This window comes from Polyergus mexicanus, unplaced genomic scaffold, assembly GCF_030449975.1.
Source record: "Polyergus mexicanus isolate NDT 795.1 unplaced genomic scaffold, iyPolMexi1.0 SCAF_1, whole genome shotgun sequence".
NCBI classification, from domain to species: domain Eukaryota; kingdom Metazoa; phylum Arthropoda; class Insecta; order Hymenoptera; family Formicidae; genus Polyergus; species Polyergus mexicanus.
Window position 1 is genome coordinate 13,724,517 of NW_027223321.1, and position 18,503 is coordinate 13,743,019.

The window sequence follows — 18,503 nt, forward strand, 5'->3', positions numbered from 1 at the left end:
AGTACTGTCTTCGCGTATATCCGTGCTCGCGCGAAATATTGAGATAAAAATATCGTTGCAATTTTCATTCGTAGCAACGGTGGCATAAAAATTTTGCGCGCAAACACGAATTGGAAACACGCGCGCATTTTTGCGCATCGCGGATGAATTCGTTTTTCTCGCCGTGGAAAGATTTACGTCCTTGGTAACGCATTTCAGTACTCGATTCGGTATTAAATTGCTGTGACGAGTAATAAAAAAGCGTCATTAAACGTGAACGTTACGTATAAAGAAGGAGTATTGTGATTTGAGTATCGTGTAATCGCACGAAAAGAAACCAGAATCTAGCTAAGCTCGTTGATGAAGGATCATCAAATTTCGAAGCGCGTACAAGTCGGTTGCGCTGTCAGCGAGTTTTTCAGGAAGCCCCAGCATCTTCCAAGATAATTCTTTTACGGGGGAGATCTCTTTCGAGAAATGATCTTCCAAACATATATAAGTCTATACTTGTAGATAAATGAAAATTGAATACAATAAAAAGATGCGAATATCTATTCTTTTTCTTTATAAAAATATCACGATATTTTTAATCCAAAATTTCTTTCTACGGATAATTTAAGAATACAAGTAATCTAAAAATAAATTGTAAAAATTAATTGTAAAAAAACTTTTAAGGTATATTTTAAATAAACAAAAAAATAATTCATATTTAATCAATTTTTATCGTCGCGTTTACTGGCGGCGTCAATTTCAGGTTTTCTTCGTGGTATCGCAGGATACCTTTTGAATTCGCTAATTGAATATTATTTATGCTCGTTAATTACGTTGATAATTGATGCGCGAAATCGAGCCCGAAACTGATCGCGCGCGAATTCGACAGGCCGTCCGGACACGCCGCACAACTGCTCCCTGTTGAACCAGACGACCGACTCGATTTACGTGGAGTGCATCGAGGGCTTCGATGGCGGGTTGCCGCAAAAATTCACCATGCGGGTGGATCGCGAGGCCGGATCCGGTAAGGGCGGCCCGGCGACCGTCTACAATCATACCAGCAAGATGCCCACCTTCTCCGTCGGCAGTCTGGATCCCGGCAGCACCTACGAGGTCTCCATTTACTCCACTAACGCCAAGGGTCGTAGCGAGACCGTGCGCTTTCGCGCCACCACCCTCAATCTGCCCGAGAGACGAACAGGTGAGTCCGTCGCGATCTCCCGAACAACCTTGCCGAGAATCACGATCGAGCCGCGATTAAGTCGTCCACGATGTAATCTTATCAGACGATTCATAAGTAAGTTTCGAGCGATGCGATCGTTCCGATTTGCGGTATCATCGGGTAGAGATTGGAGAGAATGTTTCAAGGAGGAGCTTTCGCGTTTCGAGTGGAATTCTGATTTAGCGATGACGATGACAATAATAAGACTAATGATGATAAACGTCATAATATCATTAATAATCATCGTGTAAATGAATTCACGAGACATTTTTACACATCATTGATTGATTCAGGCGTGCCTTCCAAATATTTATCAAGTAATTTTCCGCGTTTCCATTTTTGGCTTTGAATCTTCGAAATATTTAGCTTTATACAAACTTTATATTTATTTCTTATCGTCGCAAAAGCCTCGAAGCATTATCTATAAGTAGTTCTCATATTTCACAACCACGTTATTCTTTCAATATCTCATAGATTATATAAATTATCGAGTGACTCTTGGTTCCGATCGTGCACAATGACATCGTAACAATATCGCTCGTATACTTTGCCACCGCGACGGTGAAACGACACAGCGCGTCGTAAATGTACTGGGAATATAAACCGGAAAGTGGAACATATAAAGGAAGCATCGTATAGAGACGGATATTGCTTATGAATCGATCTAAATATTTTGAGCACTGCTCTCGCTACGCTGCACGGCCTTGTTGCATCGTAGAGTTCGTGTGAACATCATTGATCCTCTCTCTTTCTCTCTCTCTCTCTCTCTCTCTCTCTCTCTCTCTCTCTCTCTCTCTCTCTCTCTCTCTCTCTCTCTCTCTCTCTCTCTCTCTCTTTCTCTATCTATCTCTCTCTTTCTCTCTCTCGTGCAATAACATCGTAACTCGATTCCAGCGGCTTTTTGAATGGCCGCGTGAAAATTTCGCGAGTGTATTGTGCCCATAATATATACATGTATTCGTGCTGACTGGCGCGAAATCATCCAGGAAGTTTGCATCGCATATTCCTCTTTAAACATTTCTCTTGTAAATTTTTTCATGGGACAATTCATTAAATACAAGATCCATTTTAAAACGAATAAACGCGCAACTTTTTTAGTTAAATATAATAACAGTTGAAATATAATTCGAAGAGAGGGCTTTATATGAAATATAATTAAGTAATAATTAAATTATAAAGTAATAACATCCTTCTCTTTCATGTAATTTGTTAATTTCCTTGTAGTTGGGAGAAGAGGATCAAATAGTATTTGCTTAACATATTCGCTGATGATAATGGAATTAATTGCAATTAAATTAAAGATGTGAGAGAGATATCGTAATAAATTTTAATTAAGGAACTCAAAAAGTATTCCCTTCAAAACGAACAAATGAAATCAACTAAACGTCATCGTAATATTAACTAAAAAGATATATCTCGTCAATAGCGTTTTCATCAAAACATTCCGCGTCTAAAATTTTCCTTCATCAATATTTTGTATAAGAGCTGCAAAAATTTTGTTTTAATAATATACGCGAAATGTTTATCGTATGAAATTTTTCTTGCAAAACACATGTACACGTTTGGAGAGAACATTTTTTTTGCTTTTTTTTTGTTTTTTTTTTTTTGCGAGTTACGATGATATTGAATCCGTTCGTTTGTCCGAAAATCCATGGCTATTTCAGCAAGTGACGGTATCGTCTTTTTATCTCGATCAAAGCATTCGTATGCCATGTGATGTAAAACTGTAATCCTGTTAGAGTTTCGTGTAGAGGATTGCATCGAAATTGTGTAGCAGACGTTAATAAGATGTGGATTAGAGATGCATAACATCGACAACATACGGCAACATACGGCGCCATAAGATCGCTCGTCGTCAATGACCGTTTCGTACTTTTTTTAAGTATTACCTTAACAATGTCGATGACAAGAAATACGCCACTCGTAATATTTATATACGCAAGATAATTGATAATGAGATTGCCCGCATCGACGCTACACTTTCTCGAGAAGGTAGATGCACTTATTTGTACGGTGTGATTTTTACCATTTAATCGAAATCTTGCAATTTTATAAATCTCTTTGGCTTATCCGAATTCGCTGATAAAATTATACGTATACAAATATTTTTATTTCGCAGAAATCTGTTATAAATTTCGAACGAAGAGATAAAGACCTCTTCCAAAACATTTGTCACTAATGCTCCATCATTATTCTACAATTTTTATTCATAATTAATTTGATTCGAATAATTTAAACGCAAATTATCTCAGCACATAAGATGGGACGCATTTTACCAAAATGGCCTTTTAAATTCGTTCGCGTGGCGATAAGTCCATTCTTGGTAGTAGTTTCACGCTGCAACCCCATTAAACAAATTTCGCGGCCTAATTTAAGCGACGGTGCGACCCTGCCGCATTCTTCTAACTAATTGCTCACGATTAACCCCCTGGCTGGCACGTAGACGGACGTTAAACGGCGTTACGCGCATTAATAATGCGCGGCTAATAGGCAGCGCGCAGTGGCTGCGGGAACCCGGTCGGCGTCGTCGTCGTCGTCGTCGTCGTTTATCCGCTCTACTGCGGCCCGCCGCGCAGTGGATCGTGACAGGGAGGTAAACCAGACTGTAAAAGACTTTCCGTATTTTGCGTCAGCTGACCCCCCTTTGTTACAAATCGCCGTTCCTTACGGTACGCTCGCACGATTTATATCCGATCCTATCGCCACCGTCCGAAAAAAAAAAAGAAGAAAAAGGCGATACGCGCTATTTCTACAAAGAAGAAAAATTCGATTGTCCGACTATTACGAGACGTTCGTTAAATGTTTGATCGAACCTTCGCGTAATTTTTCGTTTCGATGAAATATTAATATCGCGCGAAGATAGGGATTTTTTTTTCTCGCCAATAGAGGACTAAAGGTCTTATGCCTTGCTAGTCACTTGTGTATCTTCTTTTTAAGATTTTATAGAATTCGTCAAATTTTTTTAGCGGTTTTAACATTCGGAAAAGAGACACTTCGCCGTCGAATGGCAGCTCTCGAGACGATAAAAATAACAAAAATATGCGCGCGCGCGCGGATCGGTTCTTCCCGCTCGATGAGTGGCAGATATCGATTGCGTGTTTTGACGCTTTGCATTAAAATACGACGGTGCGCGCAGCGTGACGAACGATTGGCACATTTCATGGGAAAATCCATCGGCGTGAACGAGCTCTCTGGAAAGAGATCGCGCGTCATCGAGATCGTGGAAACGCGAGAACGCATTACGGTGGAATAATATTACGACTGATTAAGCTTTTCATTCGGGTGCGCGTGTCTTGATGATCCCTCCGCAGACTCCAATCAATTACGAATGAAACGCCGAGAACCTTCGCAATTAATCAATCAGTCTTTTTTCGCAAATGAATCCAATTCGGGACCAATCCCCCCGGACCAATCACAGAATTTAAGAAAAATTAATATGTCGTGAAGATAAATGTTTCGCTTTCAACTGATTAAAATATTTCAATTTAATTCAATTCAGTTATATTTATCGATTATTTCTAGCAACTATAATAAACGATATTGTTTATTCTAAGAAAATTACGCCTTATCTGCTTTCAAATGCTACGACGATTAGGAATTCATGAAATTTTAGAAACTTGCAAAAAAGCACTAAATTTTTTATAATAAAATGGCAAATTCTTATTCAATTCCTTCATTTCTCAGATTTATAAATCTGAGCGCCTTTGTTCGAAAAACTTGGTCAATATTTTTTCTTCAATCGATTACGCAGTTTATTACTGAAAATAAATCTACTAGGTATCGCTATATTAGCATCAACTGTAACACTTTTTATTCAGCATATCATGATACGATTAGTCGAATACTAAACGTCTTAATAAGTATTCTCATATTCATCGTACGTATAAATAAAACGAATCTCGATCCCGCGTCGATATCATCCTCGGCATCCCGGAACTATCCCACGCGCGTGAATCCCTGTGAAGGTCAGTTAGACGAAGATTGAGGCTGGTGTGTTGTGCCACTTCCGGTAGCAGGTGAAAGACTGGCGCAACCCCCCTCGCCGGAGAATTGCACAATTCGGGAGGAGAGCCGGACAACGGTGCGGGTGAGCTGCGCCGAGAGCGAGTACTTCGACGCGAACACGGCCACCTACGTACTGCAGGTCTTCGACGCCGACACCAGGCGTCTGCTGGCGTCCGCGACTAGCCTGACGCCGAGTATGCTCGAGGTGACGGATCTACCCGCCGACAGGAGTCATTCCGGCCTCGTGCTGTCCCTCAGGATCATGACGGCGCACGCCATGAGCGACGCCACGCTCCTCCACAGTCCGCACTTTGTACCGGAGGGTAATACCCAGGAGCATCAGCGTTACCCAGGTAGGGCCCAGATACACAATGGATCTCGCTCCCCGCCCCTCCCCACGCTCTGTACATTGTGCGCGTCTCGACGCGATGGTGCTTTTCAAGATGAGAGCGATTAAGTCCGTCAATCATAAGCAATAGCAGCGTCGTTATGATCGAGCGAACCAGAAAAATCCATATTCTCATTAATATATTTCAAATTTTGTCTCGGCTAGATGAGAAAAATATTTTCGAGCGCGATCGCGACAATCCGGAACGAATAATGGATTCGTGCTCGCGACGGCTGATGTGCGTTTTCATCCGTGTTTCGTTATTGTTTGAATTTATATACGCTCGATAGTATCGCCGTTTTTCAAATCTTCTTTTTTTTATAACGGAAAAAGAATACATAAATAAAATTAAATTAAATATATATATACTGATATTATATTAGGAACAGATAATCTAGAATTTTCATATTTTGTCCAAGTAGTTTACTTGTTTTTAGTCTTTGCTTGTGTGATTCGTTCTTGTGATTGTTATTAATCGTATTATTGCTTATTTTATGTTTTTATTTATTTATTTTTATTTAAATTGGCCAGATAATATTATTTGCTAAAATTTTACGTAAAATAATTATTGATCTTAATTGAGCTCGTTCTCTTCCTTTTCAACATTATAGAAAAGAAATGTTGAATCTTATTTTCCCAAAAGATTCACAAAACCATCGTTAAACGGGTCTTAATATCTTTCTTTTTAAATAGATAATAAATTTTTTGTCTTTATTAGCCAAAACGTTAATCAATATTTTTGCACATCTATATTTTGAATCAATGGAAGAATGGACGTTTTATGACGGAAAAACATATCATCCGAAATTGTGCTACGCGCAGCTGAAACAAGCTAACATTCCGCATGGCGCGGCTCGTTCGCGATGAAAATGTTCAATCACTGGAAACCACCCGACGTGTCAATATTCCGGGAAATTCATCACGAAGTATCTCGAAATTTGCATATTTGCTTTGCGCACACGTACTATATATATTTTTTTTTTTTTTTTTTTTTTTTATCCGCAACCATCGAGAGGAACTTGAACCGTCGAATTAAAGGCAATCACTTGGGAATCCCGCGATTGACTTGTAGAAATATTGTTACACTGTTCGTACGACACGGTCAGATCTGCATGCGTCAAATTTGCGTCGTCGTGAAAAGAGTGCAATTCTCTATTATGCTTTACGGTCATTGTTGTGGAAAATTTTGCTTGTTTCTCGATTAAACTAATAAATATGTATTCTGTTATAGCCTCTAAATTAGTTGCTATTGTATTTTGTTTTTCTGTATTCCAGTTTTTCGCTTGCGAACTTTTCCCGCATGTGTATATATGACAGCGTATTTTCATTAATATTTTCTCCTATCATATACCATTTAAAATACACAAAAGTAGATATACAAATCGAAATGCATTGCTCTGATGTTTTTGCACGTTAATTAATTATAATCTATTTTTTTAATATAAAATTTTAGCAAGCTGAATAAAAAAGGTACAGTCTGTTTTTGCTACAATGTCTCTCTCTCTCTCTCTCTCTCTCTCTCTCTCTCTCTCTCTCTCTCTCTCTCTCTCTCTCTCTCTCTCTCTCTCTCTCTTTCTTTCTTTCTTTCTCTCTCTCATTATTATGAGATATTACATTTAATTAAAAACATCATTTGAAAAAGCGTGATTTCTCGTTTGTACGCAAATACAATAAATAACTTTGGTGGCAATATTTTTCGCTACATTATAAAAGTTATTTATAAATCAAATTTTGTTTAATAAATAAATTAAAAAATTTTAAAACATTATCTTCTCCATTTTTCACTTGTATATTAATCGCGTTTAACACGTAATATAATGAAAGCATGCTGAACGTAAACATGGCATAATATTTTTACAACGTAATAAAGACATAATATCGATCAATTATTTCAAATTAATTATGTTGTATTAATTAATTATTTCCTATAATTTTACGTTACCACTACATAATATTCCCCTTTTTCTCTTTTGGAAATATTTTATATTATTTTCATGTATATTTATTTCACATATCTTATCCATAATAAAAAAAACGAGGATGTTTATTACCTTATCAGGTATAAACTTTGTATATCATTAAAGTAATAAAATTCGTATCTCAAAATGCAATAAGATAGAATAAATTTCATATCGTCAAAATCTCAATATTTTAAACAAATTTTTGTCAAGTAGTTATCATAAATATTGTACGTCCAATAATCTCTCGTCTTCTTTCGTGTTTGTTTAGGTTGTTTTCGCGACGATACTCACGGCAGATCGTTTACGTAAAAAACGGTTTGTCTCCGTAACGCTAAGAAACGGTGTATTTTGTACCCGATAAACACGATGTACTCGCACTCTTAAACGCGATTATGCTATTGCATTACACTTTCCTCTCCCGCGCTTATATATACACATATACAGCGATATTAATAAACGACACTGTGAAGATAATACGGCGCAGATATGCTAATCGAAGGTCTCGCCGTATTCTTGGGCGGAAGTCGGGCTTACCTCGTCGCATCCTGTGAACAGTTAGCACGTACACGGAAGAGCGAAGTCGGGGTGAACTTGTTTCCAAGGCGCACCGCTAAGGCGAGACCGCTCGCTCGCGCATGTACACCCTGTCGAGGGGCATTCATCCGAAATTGCTCTGCGGCCGAGCCTGATCTTCCCGAGTTTGTCGAGAGATGCAGTGATGTACATAAACATCCTTGACGCCGACATCTTTAGACATCTTTGTGTCGTGAAGAAGAGTTAAATTTGCGGTCAAATTACTTGCTATTATAACATCTCATCATTGATATATTTAATTCACGGATATTTAAATTCGGCAATGTATTCTCTACAGAATATGGAAAATTTCACTCTATCTAAACCATCTGTCGTTTAATGGAAAGAAAACTTTGAAAGTTTTTTTAAATGTTCGTTATGTTTTAAATATAAAAAATATATTTATATCAAATATGTATATATATATATATATATATATATATATATATATATCTTTCATCGCATGATCTATAATTTTAAAAGCTCGACAGTTCAATTATAATATCACTTTAAGCACAGTTCAGTATAATATTGTCAACATTTTATTTACTTGTACAATTTCTACTACGATCGCTATAGATCGATGTAACAAGTTGCTATGGTTAAATAATCTCAAATTTTCCGAATGAGGCAGATTTTCGTGAGGCAATATTACCGGGTAATATGAGGAAGTTGCAGGAACACCATTTTCAATTAATCTTTCGTAAATTAATGGATAGGGTCGCACCGAAAGCGGCTTAATTTCGAAGACAATAAAGCTGCACGCACAAGTGACGCGCGTAACGGAACGCGGAACATTATTGCGCAAAGAGCTCGAGTCATGCACCAAAGATTTGTTCACATCTGTTTATTATATCGCAGCGTTTGGTAATGCAATCCGGGATAAAATATCTGGGGAAAGATCTATGTAATTTAAATTAATGTAAAATTTAAAAACCACATCATATATTAATATCATCTTATTTATTATTATACGAATATATAGATTAGATCTTTTATTCATTCTTCACACACATTTGTCTCTTATTTACATTTTAATTTTCTCCAAATTTATATAAAGCATAAGAAAAATCTATAATCTAAGAAAGTAATGCAAAACGATAAATTTTCAAATTTATTGGAAGGAAACGCGAATTAATAAATATTTAACAAATATTTTGTTATACAATTTTTTTTTATCACGGAATAATATTTCAATTTTTATCTGAGTAAAAAAAAATTCATATAAGTCGTCTGCGGAAGATAATATTAACCAAATTATCTCTGTTATATTTTTTTTATATTATTTAAATGTCTTCTCTCGTATCATTCTAATATAAATGGACTCGTAAAAAATTACGAATATATATCGACTATATGCCTATAATATATACCTACTACATCTGCTCTCTTCGAAACTGCATTCAAATAGAAAAATATACTTTAGAGATTCGCTCAGTCTGACAAAATACATTTTTCATACATACAGAGATATAAATTTAAATCATCATTAGCTTAGTTTGATGGTCGTGAATGTTGATACTGCTTTAATATCATCTTAGGAGGATAGGAACAGCGGGGAGAGAGAGAGAGAGAGGGAGACGAGGCTCCAGAACAGGAACGAGCCAGCGGAGAGGCATTCATTTAACGGAGTTCGCGGATATAAGTGGGTTTTGATTAGCCTCGAACTTGAGTATTGCAGCAGTTCGGATGTGGAGTGCATTTGAATCCCAAATTCATTGCTAATGCGGTTGTATGATCTATGATCTGCAAACACTCGTTGACTACGTATTTGTGACGGCGAGAGGGGAGGGGGGGGGGGGCAAAATTATTTTTCGATGACAAAGAAGACTTATATCTTTTACGGAAATGGTATGCGCGTGAATTTAGCATTCGCTGAAATGGCTGCGAGATGCTGTTACTTGAATTTATCTATTAAATATCTACTTTTAACATTAATTGATTGGGAAAGAATTTTATCGAGTCTAATTCTTTCATTCACGTTACATTTCGAACAATAACAATTTATAAATCGGAAAACTTGAGAAGATTTGGCACATGAGCGAAGGGCAGTGATATAAATTTACATGGAGCGCGGAGAGAGAATAATTTTTTTTTTTTTTTTTTTTTTTTTTTTTTTTTTTTTTTTCCCGGAAATGTGGTCAAAAGGCAATAGCGCACACGATGGTTCGATCGTCTCTAAAATACCGCGTGATAAATTTTCATTGCATTCCGTAAATCGGTCAAGTCGTAATAAACCCTAAGAATGTTACTGCGGAGGGATTTAAACAAGTTGTCTTTACGATCGCGTCCAAGTTAACAGAAACGTTATACGCGCACATTTTTTATGATCACTTTTTACAGGCCATATGCCACACACGCACACACACACACACACACACACACGGTATATCCGGCATACGCGAGTACTTTCTAACGTATCAGGAACGTATAGGATATTTCTAAGATATACATACTACTCTCATGGTATAACGTTCTTGCGCTTCCGAGTTAAATTTATGTACGTTGCAAGCTACACTTTCCGCGGACTTTAATTGCGCGCGAATGAAGATCTCTGTACGGAATAAAATTTGTAAAATCCTCGCGAGCGAAAAATGCGGATTCTGTCGCTTTTTTTCTTTCCTTTTTTTTTTCTTCTTAGTCAAAAAATATTGTGTGCCTTCCTCGAGCAATATTCTTTTCTTATTTAATTGAACGTCGTGTTCCTTACATCGAACACATGCATTCACGCGATCATCGTAATTTGTCATAATTTGCATTTATAGATTTACGCGATACTCGTTCATGAATATTCCCGACACGCGAAGTGTATATTTTTTTTTCTTCCCTTTTTCATGAGCTCATATCGCAACATGTTCCTTCCCGCGAGTATAATGAAAAATGATTTATCGCATTAATATTAATCAAACAATAAGTAATTATCGCGGGAGGATTAAGTAAGACTAATTTTGAATTTTCTCTGCACAAAAAGCTCTCGGATTCTCCGCGCGAACCTGATTTTACGTAATGCGATTTTCCTAATTCGGTCAATTGCGATCGAAGTAGTTGAACTTTAAAATAAACAAAATTCGAAGTTCTTTAAGGATTTTACAAATACGATGAGATCATATAAGAGAGACGCGTTCCAAAAATCGAAAATGCTTTATCCATAATCGAATCGACATTCACAAAGAACGTTCGCAACGTAGCGAAGCGATTCCCTTTGTCGAGTTTCATGCATTTTCCATCAAGCCTTTGTTAACACGTTCTTTTAACAGTGCGCAAAATAAAAAATAAAAAAATCTCGTTTTCGATATCGAATAAGGCTTGAAGTGATAAACATCGTTTTTTTTTAGATTTAAATAACCGACGAGTTATTTTCCACCATTAATTTATATTTAAGCAGAATATTGCAAGAGGATAAAGATAATTATAGATGTAATATATTCTCCGATTATTATATATATTATTTTTGGATCGTTTCTTGATCGAACGACCGGTATGAGTATATCTTAATTATCGTAAAGTTCAAAGAAAGTTATTGCAATCATTTGTATTTCTTTTCGAAGCGATATATTGTATATAGAAATTCGCATTCATTATTGTCCTTCCCCCTTTTTCTTCGTATTCGCGAAACAATTGAACACAATTTGCAGCCCTAACACCAGTGCTGTCGCTATCGGGTCCACTATTGGGCGCCGTGGTAGGAGCCACAGCGGGGTTGCTCTTGGTGATCTTCGTGATCGTGCTGGCTGTCAGGCTACGCTATCGACCCCGATCTCAGGAGGACTCTCACGACGACGGCGGGATGGCGAATCTGGCGGCGTCGGGAACCGGCGCCTCGTCCCCCCGTGACAAATCGTCGACCTTGCCCCTCAGCGCCGATAGCATCGAGAGCTTTGAGAAGAATCCCGATATAATACCACACGCGAATGGTAGGCGAGAATACCTGTCACTCTCCACTTCGCAGCGCATGCCCCTTGATCTGAACTAGAGTTTATCCTGGGAATCGCATGATGAACATACGTATATACGCGCCTCTCTCCGTATAAGACGAATCGCTTCCGTTATCGTCGTTATTAATCGCCAAAATTCTCTTTCAAATATCACCTTGATGTCGATAAATTAACTTTCGTTTATTATTTAACAAGAGGGAAATGCCAACAAGCTTATAATACGCGACGACTATAAAACTTTTAGAATGGATTTTTTAATTTAAATTTAGCAGATATATAAAAAGCTTTATATATATTTGCAATTAGTTTCATATTCCTATAATGATAAGTAAATTATTGAACTCAAATATCGTAAAGAGATAAATACGTTCACATTCTTCAATTAATTTAATCGCAATTGGAAATTGCTTTTGCGAGACTCGATAATTATGAATTTTTCAAAATTTAGTTATACTTGCATTCGCATATTTTAATAAGGAACAGATTGATTTGATTGATAGTACTCGTAATGTAATTAAGGCTCAAGTTTCTCATTTTTCAGCAATATATACGTATCAGAAAATAATTAATAAACTGTGTTTTGTAAAAATTTTTGATTTCATATACGTTAATATGTTAATACGCAAGAACAATTCTTAAAACAAGATATCTTAGAATAAGAAAAATTTGCAGTTTTAATTCATATCAGTTATAATCTCTGTATCTTGTCCTGTTGTAGAAAATTCATACGCGGAACTGTGCAAAGGAACGTCACCACGATACGTATTACAACAACCACGTCAGGATACGAATACCTTCGCGACGACAAACAACGTAAGTTTGTAAAGAAATCAGTTTGATATTGTATCATGATATTGATCATTTAATATTATATAATTAATATCTAGATAATTTCTAATTATACGATTAATTTATAATTATACTTAAGAGAAAGCGTCTTTGTTTGCTTAAAAAAAAAAAAAAAAAAAAAAAAACACACATAGGAGATGATTTCACTAAATATAAATCTAACTCGATGTGTAAATCTATATTTAATCGAGATCCAAAGAAATTTGTATTTAGATATATCGAACAAATATATAAATTTCTCACACAGCAGGGGTCCGAGTTAACGTATGCCGAATTAACGCTGAGAGGAAACCGGCGAATACCGCCGAATTGCTACCAGCCTGTGCAAATCTCCGGTATCCAACGGCCCCAGCTGCTGCCCATGTCGACTTTGACGCGAAGACAGCCGATCCAGGAGCCGACGATTTACGCGCAAGTCACCAGTCATTCTAAACCGATTTACGTGCCACCGCCACACCCGTACATGAATCGTCCTAGCGACGAAACTACGGCGGAAACGCCATTGATCGGACACGACAATAAGGTAATAGGCACACGAAGCATTTTGTTAAAACGCTGACAAGCCTTGATGATGGGTTTATTCTACATTCATCAAAATCTAGATACAGGGTAATTAAAAAATCGGTATAAACATTTTAAGGGGTATGATGAATTTTGAAATGTCTGTTTCGCTCTTCTTTGTCACTCCTTAAAATTTTTGTATTGATTTTTTAATCATTCTATATAAAATCTTCAAAAATAGATAAAAATTTGGAACAAATTTTTGTTTAAATTCTCTCTCTTGTAAGTAATCTAGACTCAGATTACAATTCTCTCTCTCTCTTTAAATGATTTAAACTCGGCTTGTAATTAAATGCTCATGATTGGAGTTACAATAATTGTTAACATTAAAAATGCCGAAACTATCGATAGATTGTGACAAAATAAAATAAAGTGCAGTATATTGAGCATACATTGATGTTTGATCGAATAATGTACCATAATTATAACGTAATCATAACATAATCATAATATCTTATAATAATATAATGTAATCACATCATTGATTAAATTAGCCTGGTAGATGGAAAATTCCGATGGATTCATAAAATTAGAATTGAAGAAAAGACACAATTTTATTATTCGCATTACTTTCAATTATTCGCTAAGCAAGGAGATAAGCAAGATTTAATTGCGGTTCCATATGTTTTCTAGATCACTACGATCAGTCATTCGAGTAACTCGATCTGGCGCACCGATACGCCACCCTGCTCGAACGCATCAACGACATGATTCCAGTAAGCTACATCGTAATTCACAATTCCATTTCACTCCTAAACGTCTCTCGATGTATTCCCCTCAGAAAGAAAAAATAAATAAATAAATAAAAAGTGTACACACACATACATCGATCCATGTACGTGTTAAGTGAGGAGTAACTTGAAGAAGGCGCCGCGGTTTTCCCTCCCCCTTCCCTCTCTCTCTCTCTCTCTCCCATTAATAGAAATTGTTAGATCTTTACTACGAGTGTTATATAAATAGAGGATTCGTTCGACAATGAAAGTAATTAATAAAATCGCGCGGAGTATATATATTATACGTATAGATTATATGCGCTTTCCGAATGATTTGTGATAGTTGATTGGTTGGAGTTGGGAAGGATTGAACTGTTTTTCAGCCGTCCGTAAAATTCGAGGTTGGGCGAATGCACTCTTTTTATCCTGAAACGGAGCGTCGTACAACCGAGAATTCGATTGTTAAAAAAATGTTATCGAAAAGTTCGCAATAATTGCGTATAAAAAGATGCGTGTCGTTTTAAACTGAATAAATTTTTCTGCATTCTTTAATTTATTATCATATCTACGACGCTCTTCTTTCTGAATCAAGATATTACTAATGTCAATATTTAAAAAGATAAGCAACGCTTCAAGAGAGAGTGTTTATTACTATCCGACTATTTGAATTGATTTAAACAAATTGATTTTAACTTGCAATTAAAAGTTACAAATTGAAATAGCATTTTGCCCGCCTCTGTGTGTAAATCAAATGACGTCGGTGGATCGCGAACGCAACGATTTAGTGTGATTGGTAGGATAAAGTTAGTGGCGCGATTATTGTTCCGATCGCATAATCCAATATTTTCTAAATTTCGTTTAATATTTTTTTTCAACCGGAAAGTAACTTCACTTTTAATGAGACATATAAAACATGAAATCACTAGAACTCTAGAGATTCCAATCATTATGATTAAAATAATATGAAATTATCTTTTATTTTTGAAAACGTTAAAACGTGTGCTGTATAATTTCGAAGAATTATTGCCTTGAAATTCTTAAATTGTGATATCTGAAGTAATTAATATGTTATCGTTAAATACGAACGCGTGTCGAAGACTCCGATATGTTATATTACCTATATTATAAAAAATATATGAATTAAAAGAGAATTGGAATTAATTCCGAGAAATTTTATTACTGTTAGTATATTGGACACATGTCAGAGAATGTCTTTACAATAATATTTCTTTCCATTTTATTATCTATTCATTTTTATTCTCACGCAGAATATTGAAATATTGTACAATCAAGAGTTCAAGAAACGTGAATTCTCTTCGACACATTTTAATCCATCTATTTTTATTGTCACGTATGTTCAAGCGAGAAGCGATATGCGATTTTTAACATCGCGGTAACGAAAAAGAATGCCTCCTTTTTCACTTTGGTTTTATAGTTACCCGCTACTTGTGTAGTATTACTTTAGCATAGGTCGTTTTATTCGTCAGACGACTTACCAGAGTAGAGCAGAATAGAAATCGAAGAAGAGGGTCGAATGAAGCGAGATAGCGTAATTCCGAGGATCATAACCGATCATCGATGTAACGAATCCTTGCGAGCTTCAGTCTCATCGGATGAAAACCTGAGAAGCAAAATGAAAAGTTATAGTGATCATGTCTATCATGATGATAATCGTAAAGAATCCTCGCGCAAACTTTGTCACACGCGATCCTGTGAAGACTGAATGGAGCAAAGATGCAGGATTTGTAATACATGTATAGGTGCCATATAACAGAGACGGGCTTGTTTCGAGTTATGTTTGCTCGATTGATCGGAAATCAATTTAAAATGCTATACTCCAAAAATATGTATACAATTGAATTTCTGTTCAAGATTTTTTTGTACGTTGTATGTTAAAATTAATATTGGATTGAAATTTAGCAATAATTTTTAAAAGAATTCTTTTTTATCTTGCTTTATTGAATGAGACATTTAAATGAGAAATATTTCATGAATATAAAAAGAGAGAAACATTCAGAATAAAAACATTCAGATTTTCATTTCAATGTCTCATTTCTTATGGAAGAGAGTAAAAATATTATGTTCTAAAAAAACGTTAAATTCTATTTTCGCATGTGTAATCTGTTTTATTAATACTATCAATTAAGAGTTTATATAAAAATATAGGCTTTGTAGCTCATGTTAAACATGTTTAACGATAGCATAATAAATAACCTATCTATTCATTAGATCGCTCTAAACAATTCATATATGGTGAATTCAAGAAAATGTATTGATTTATAATATAAATAATCGCGCGCCCGTCTCTGACCTATGAGTTTATAACAATGGGAGTGATGTAAGAGAAAAATTAAGAAAAAATAAAGAAAGGATTATTCCTTTACTTTCTTCATTACTTAATTTAATAATAAGGCCGAAAATAATTGTACATCGCTCTCATTCTGGTTCACTCATAAAATCGCTGCGCAAGAGCGACTGTTGTTCGAACGAATTCGATATTGTTGTTGTATAATGTAATGATCACATGATTCGTTTTATCGAGAACGAAACGTGGCTAAAAACCGGTGTCGATTGTAATAAAGAACGGTGTTCGCGTTAACTACTCGTATCTTTTCTTGTATTGAGGACAACACTCGGCAATGTTGGCGAATTTAGAATACGAATTTCACTAATTAATATTTACCTCCATAAGAAAAAGAGTGCCGAGCAATGTAACATAAAAAAAGAAATGTTTCAGAAATGTATAAAAAATATACTTCCAATCGTTTCATCCTTTCATCCTTTAAACATTTGTAAATGATACCTCGACATTTGTGTTCTCACTGTCGTACAAATTCCAACAACAATACTAATTTATAAGCGATTTTTATACAATTGTTACATGAATTTTGTAATCGTATGGAAAATACTCTGTTTGCATACAAACTTTAATCACTTGTCTTTTTGAATCACTTCTTCCGAAATAGTAAGTAATAAGTATAACGCACTATCGATTAACACAGACTCCGTTCTATTCCGCTCAATGTCTCAAACAATACGTGATGTAGATATTAGAGGAATCAGAGATTTCACATTCGGTAGAATGCGGCAACAAAGAATGCACTATAAATATATGCTAATTTAATTAGATGACAATTATTGAAAGAACACAAATATGTATGCAGAGGATAGAAATATTTTTTTATAATATTATGTATTTTTTTATGATTTTTCTCTCCTGGCATGTACATTTCAGCATTAAACGTCTATTTTTAAGTTACGCTATGAAAATTATCTGTATGCATTAAAGCATATAACAAAAAAACTTTTAAAATAAATATCGAAGAACTGTCAGTATTTCGAATGAACGATAGAATATCAACGTATTCTGACGTATGCGAGCTTTCTGGTTCACTTGAAACGGTGAGATTATTGTCATTTCGATAAAATCAACGATCAAACATATTTGAATGACTCGACGAGTCGGAGCTCTATTTCTAATCTAAATTTTACAATACTTTGTAAGTTAATAATATAGCGAGAAAAATTCATGATTCGTGCATACGCGAATGATGAATGATAAATAATAAAGAAATAAGTATAAAAAGAGAATAAAAGGCCGATAGTTGCGCGCCAAAATCAGAGATTCCGTATTTTGTCAGATAACTATTATAATTATTATATTGCCAGTGTAACATAAGACTTTGATATGTATTGTTAGTATGCGTCGTGGATATTACAGAAGAATGAAGTTAAATATAAAACGTACATCGTACACGCACACACATACAATATACGAGCATACGCATATGTATACGTGTGTTTGTGTAAAAGAGGGATAACTTAAGATATACAATATATAAGCATAATTTCAAAAATAACTTTTAATATAGATTTACTTGTGTAAAATATAAGGAGAACTAATTGTGCTCAATAAATTTCAATAAATAACGATTTTGCCTATGCCAATAATTATATTATTATTGCAGTTTTATTTTGTTACACAGAATACACATTATAAAGAAATATATAGATATATTTCTCCGTGTTTGATGAAAATATCTGCGATATTGATAGAGCGCTGTATTTTTTATTTTTTTATTTGTGAATAAGATATGGATTTGTTTTTTTCATTACATACATACACATTCCTAAATAATAATACACACACACACACACACACACATATATATATATATATATATGTATATATGTATATATCGATTTGAAACACATACATTTGTATTCTACTTTCAAACCATTGCCAATTAAAGTGCTTGCAATTTATTCAATATTATATCATAAATTTGTATTGCTTTCTACAACGATATATATCTAAACTGAACT

General features: G+C 35.3%; 1 protein-coding gene across 7 annotated transcripts in view; it reads left to right on the forward strand.

Annotated features, from left to right (window-relative positions):
- Positions 1-18,097, forward strand: part of LOC138936291 (nephrin) — a 226,739-nt gene extending 208,642 nt beyond the window's left edge. For 3 of the 7 annotated variants that reach the window (XM_070301569.1, XM_070301602.1, XM_070301613.1), the window contains exons 12-17: positions 860-1,171; positions 5,206-5,550; positions 11,755-12,033; positions 12,773-12,867; positions 13,151-13,426; positions 14,098-18,097. In XM_070301569.1, coding sequence (XP_070157670.1) covers positions 860-1,171; positions 5,206-5,550; positions 11,755-12,033; positions 12,773-12,867; positions 13,151-13,426; positions 14,098-14,175 — 1,385 coding nt within the window. In that variant the 3' untranslated portion in view covers positions 14,176-18,097. The remainder of the gene's footprint in view (positions 1-859; positions 1,172-5,205; positions 5,551-11,754; positions 12,034-12,772; positions 12,868-13,150; positions 13,427-14,097) is intronic. The other 4 variants (XM_070301576.1, XM_070301585.1, XM_070301593.1 and 1 more) reach the window with 4 other exon arrangements.
- The last annotated feature ends 406 nt before the right edge of the window (positions 18,098-18,503 follow it).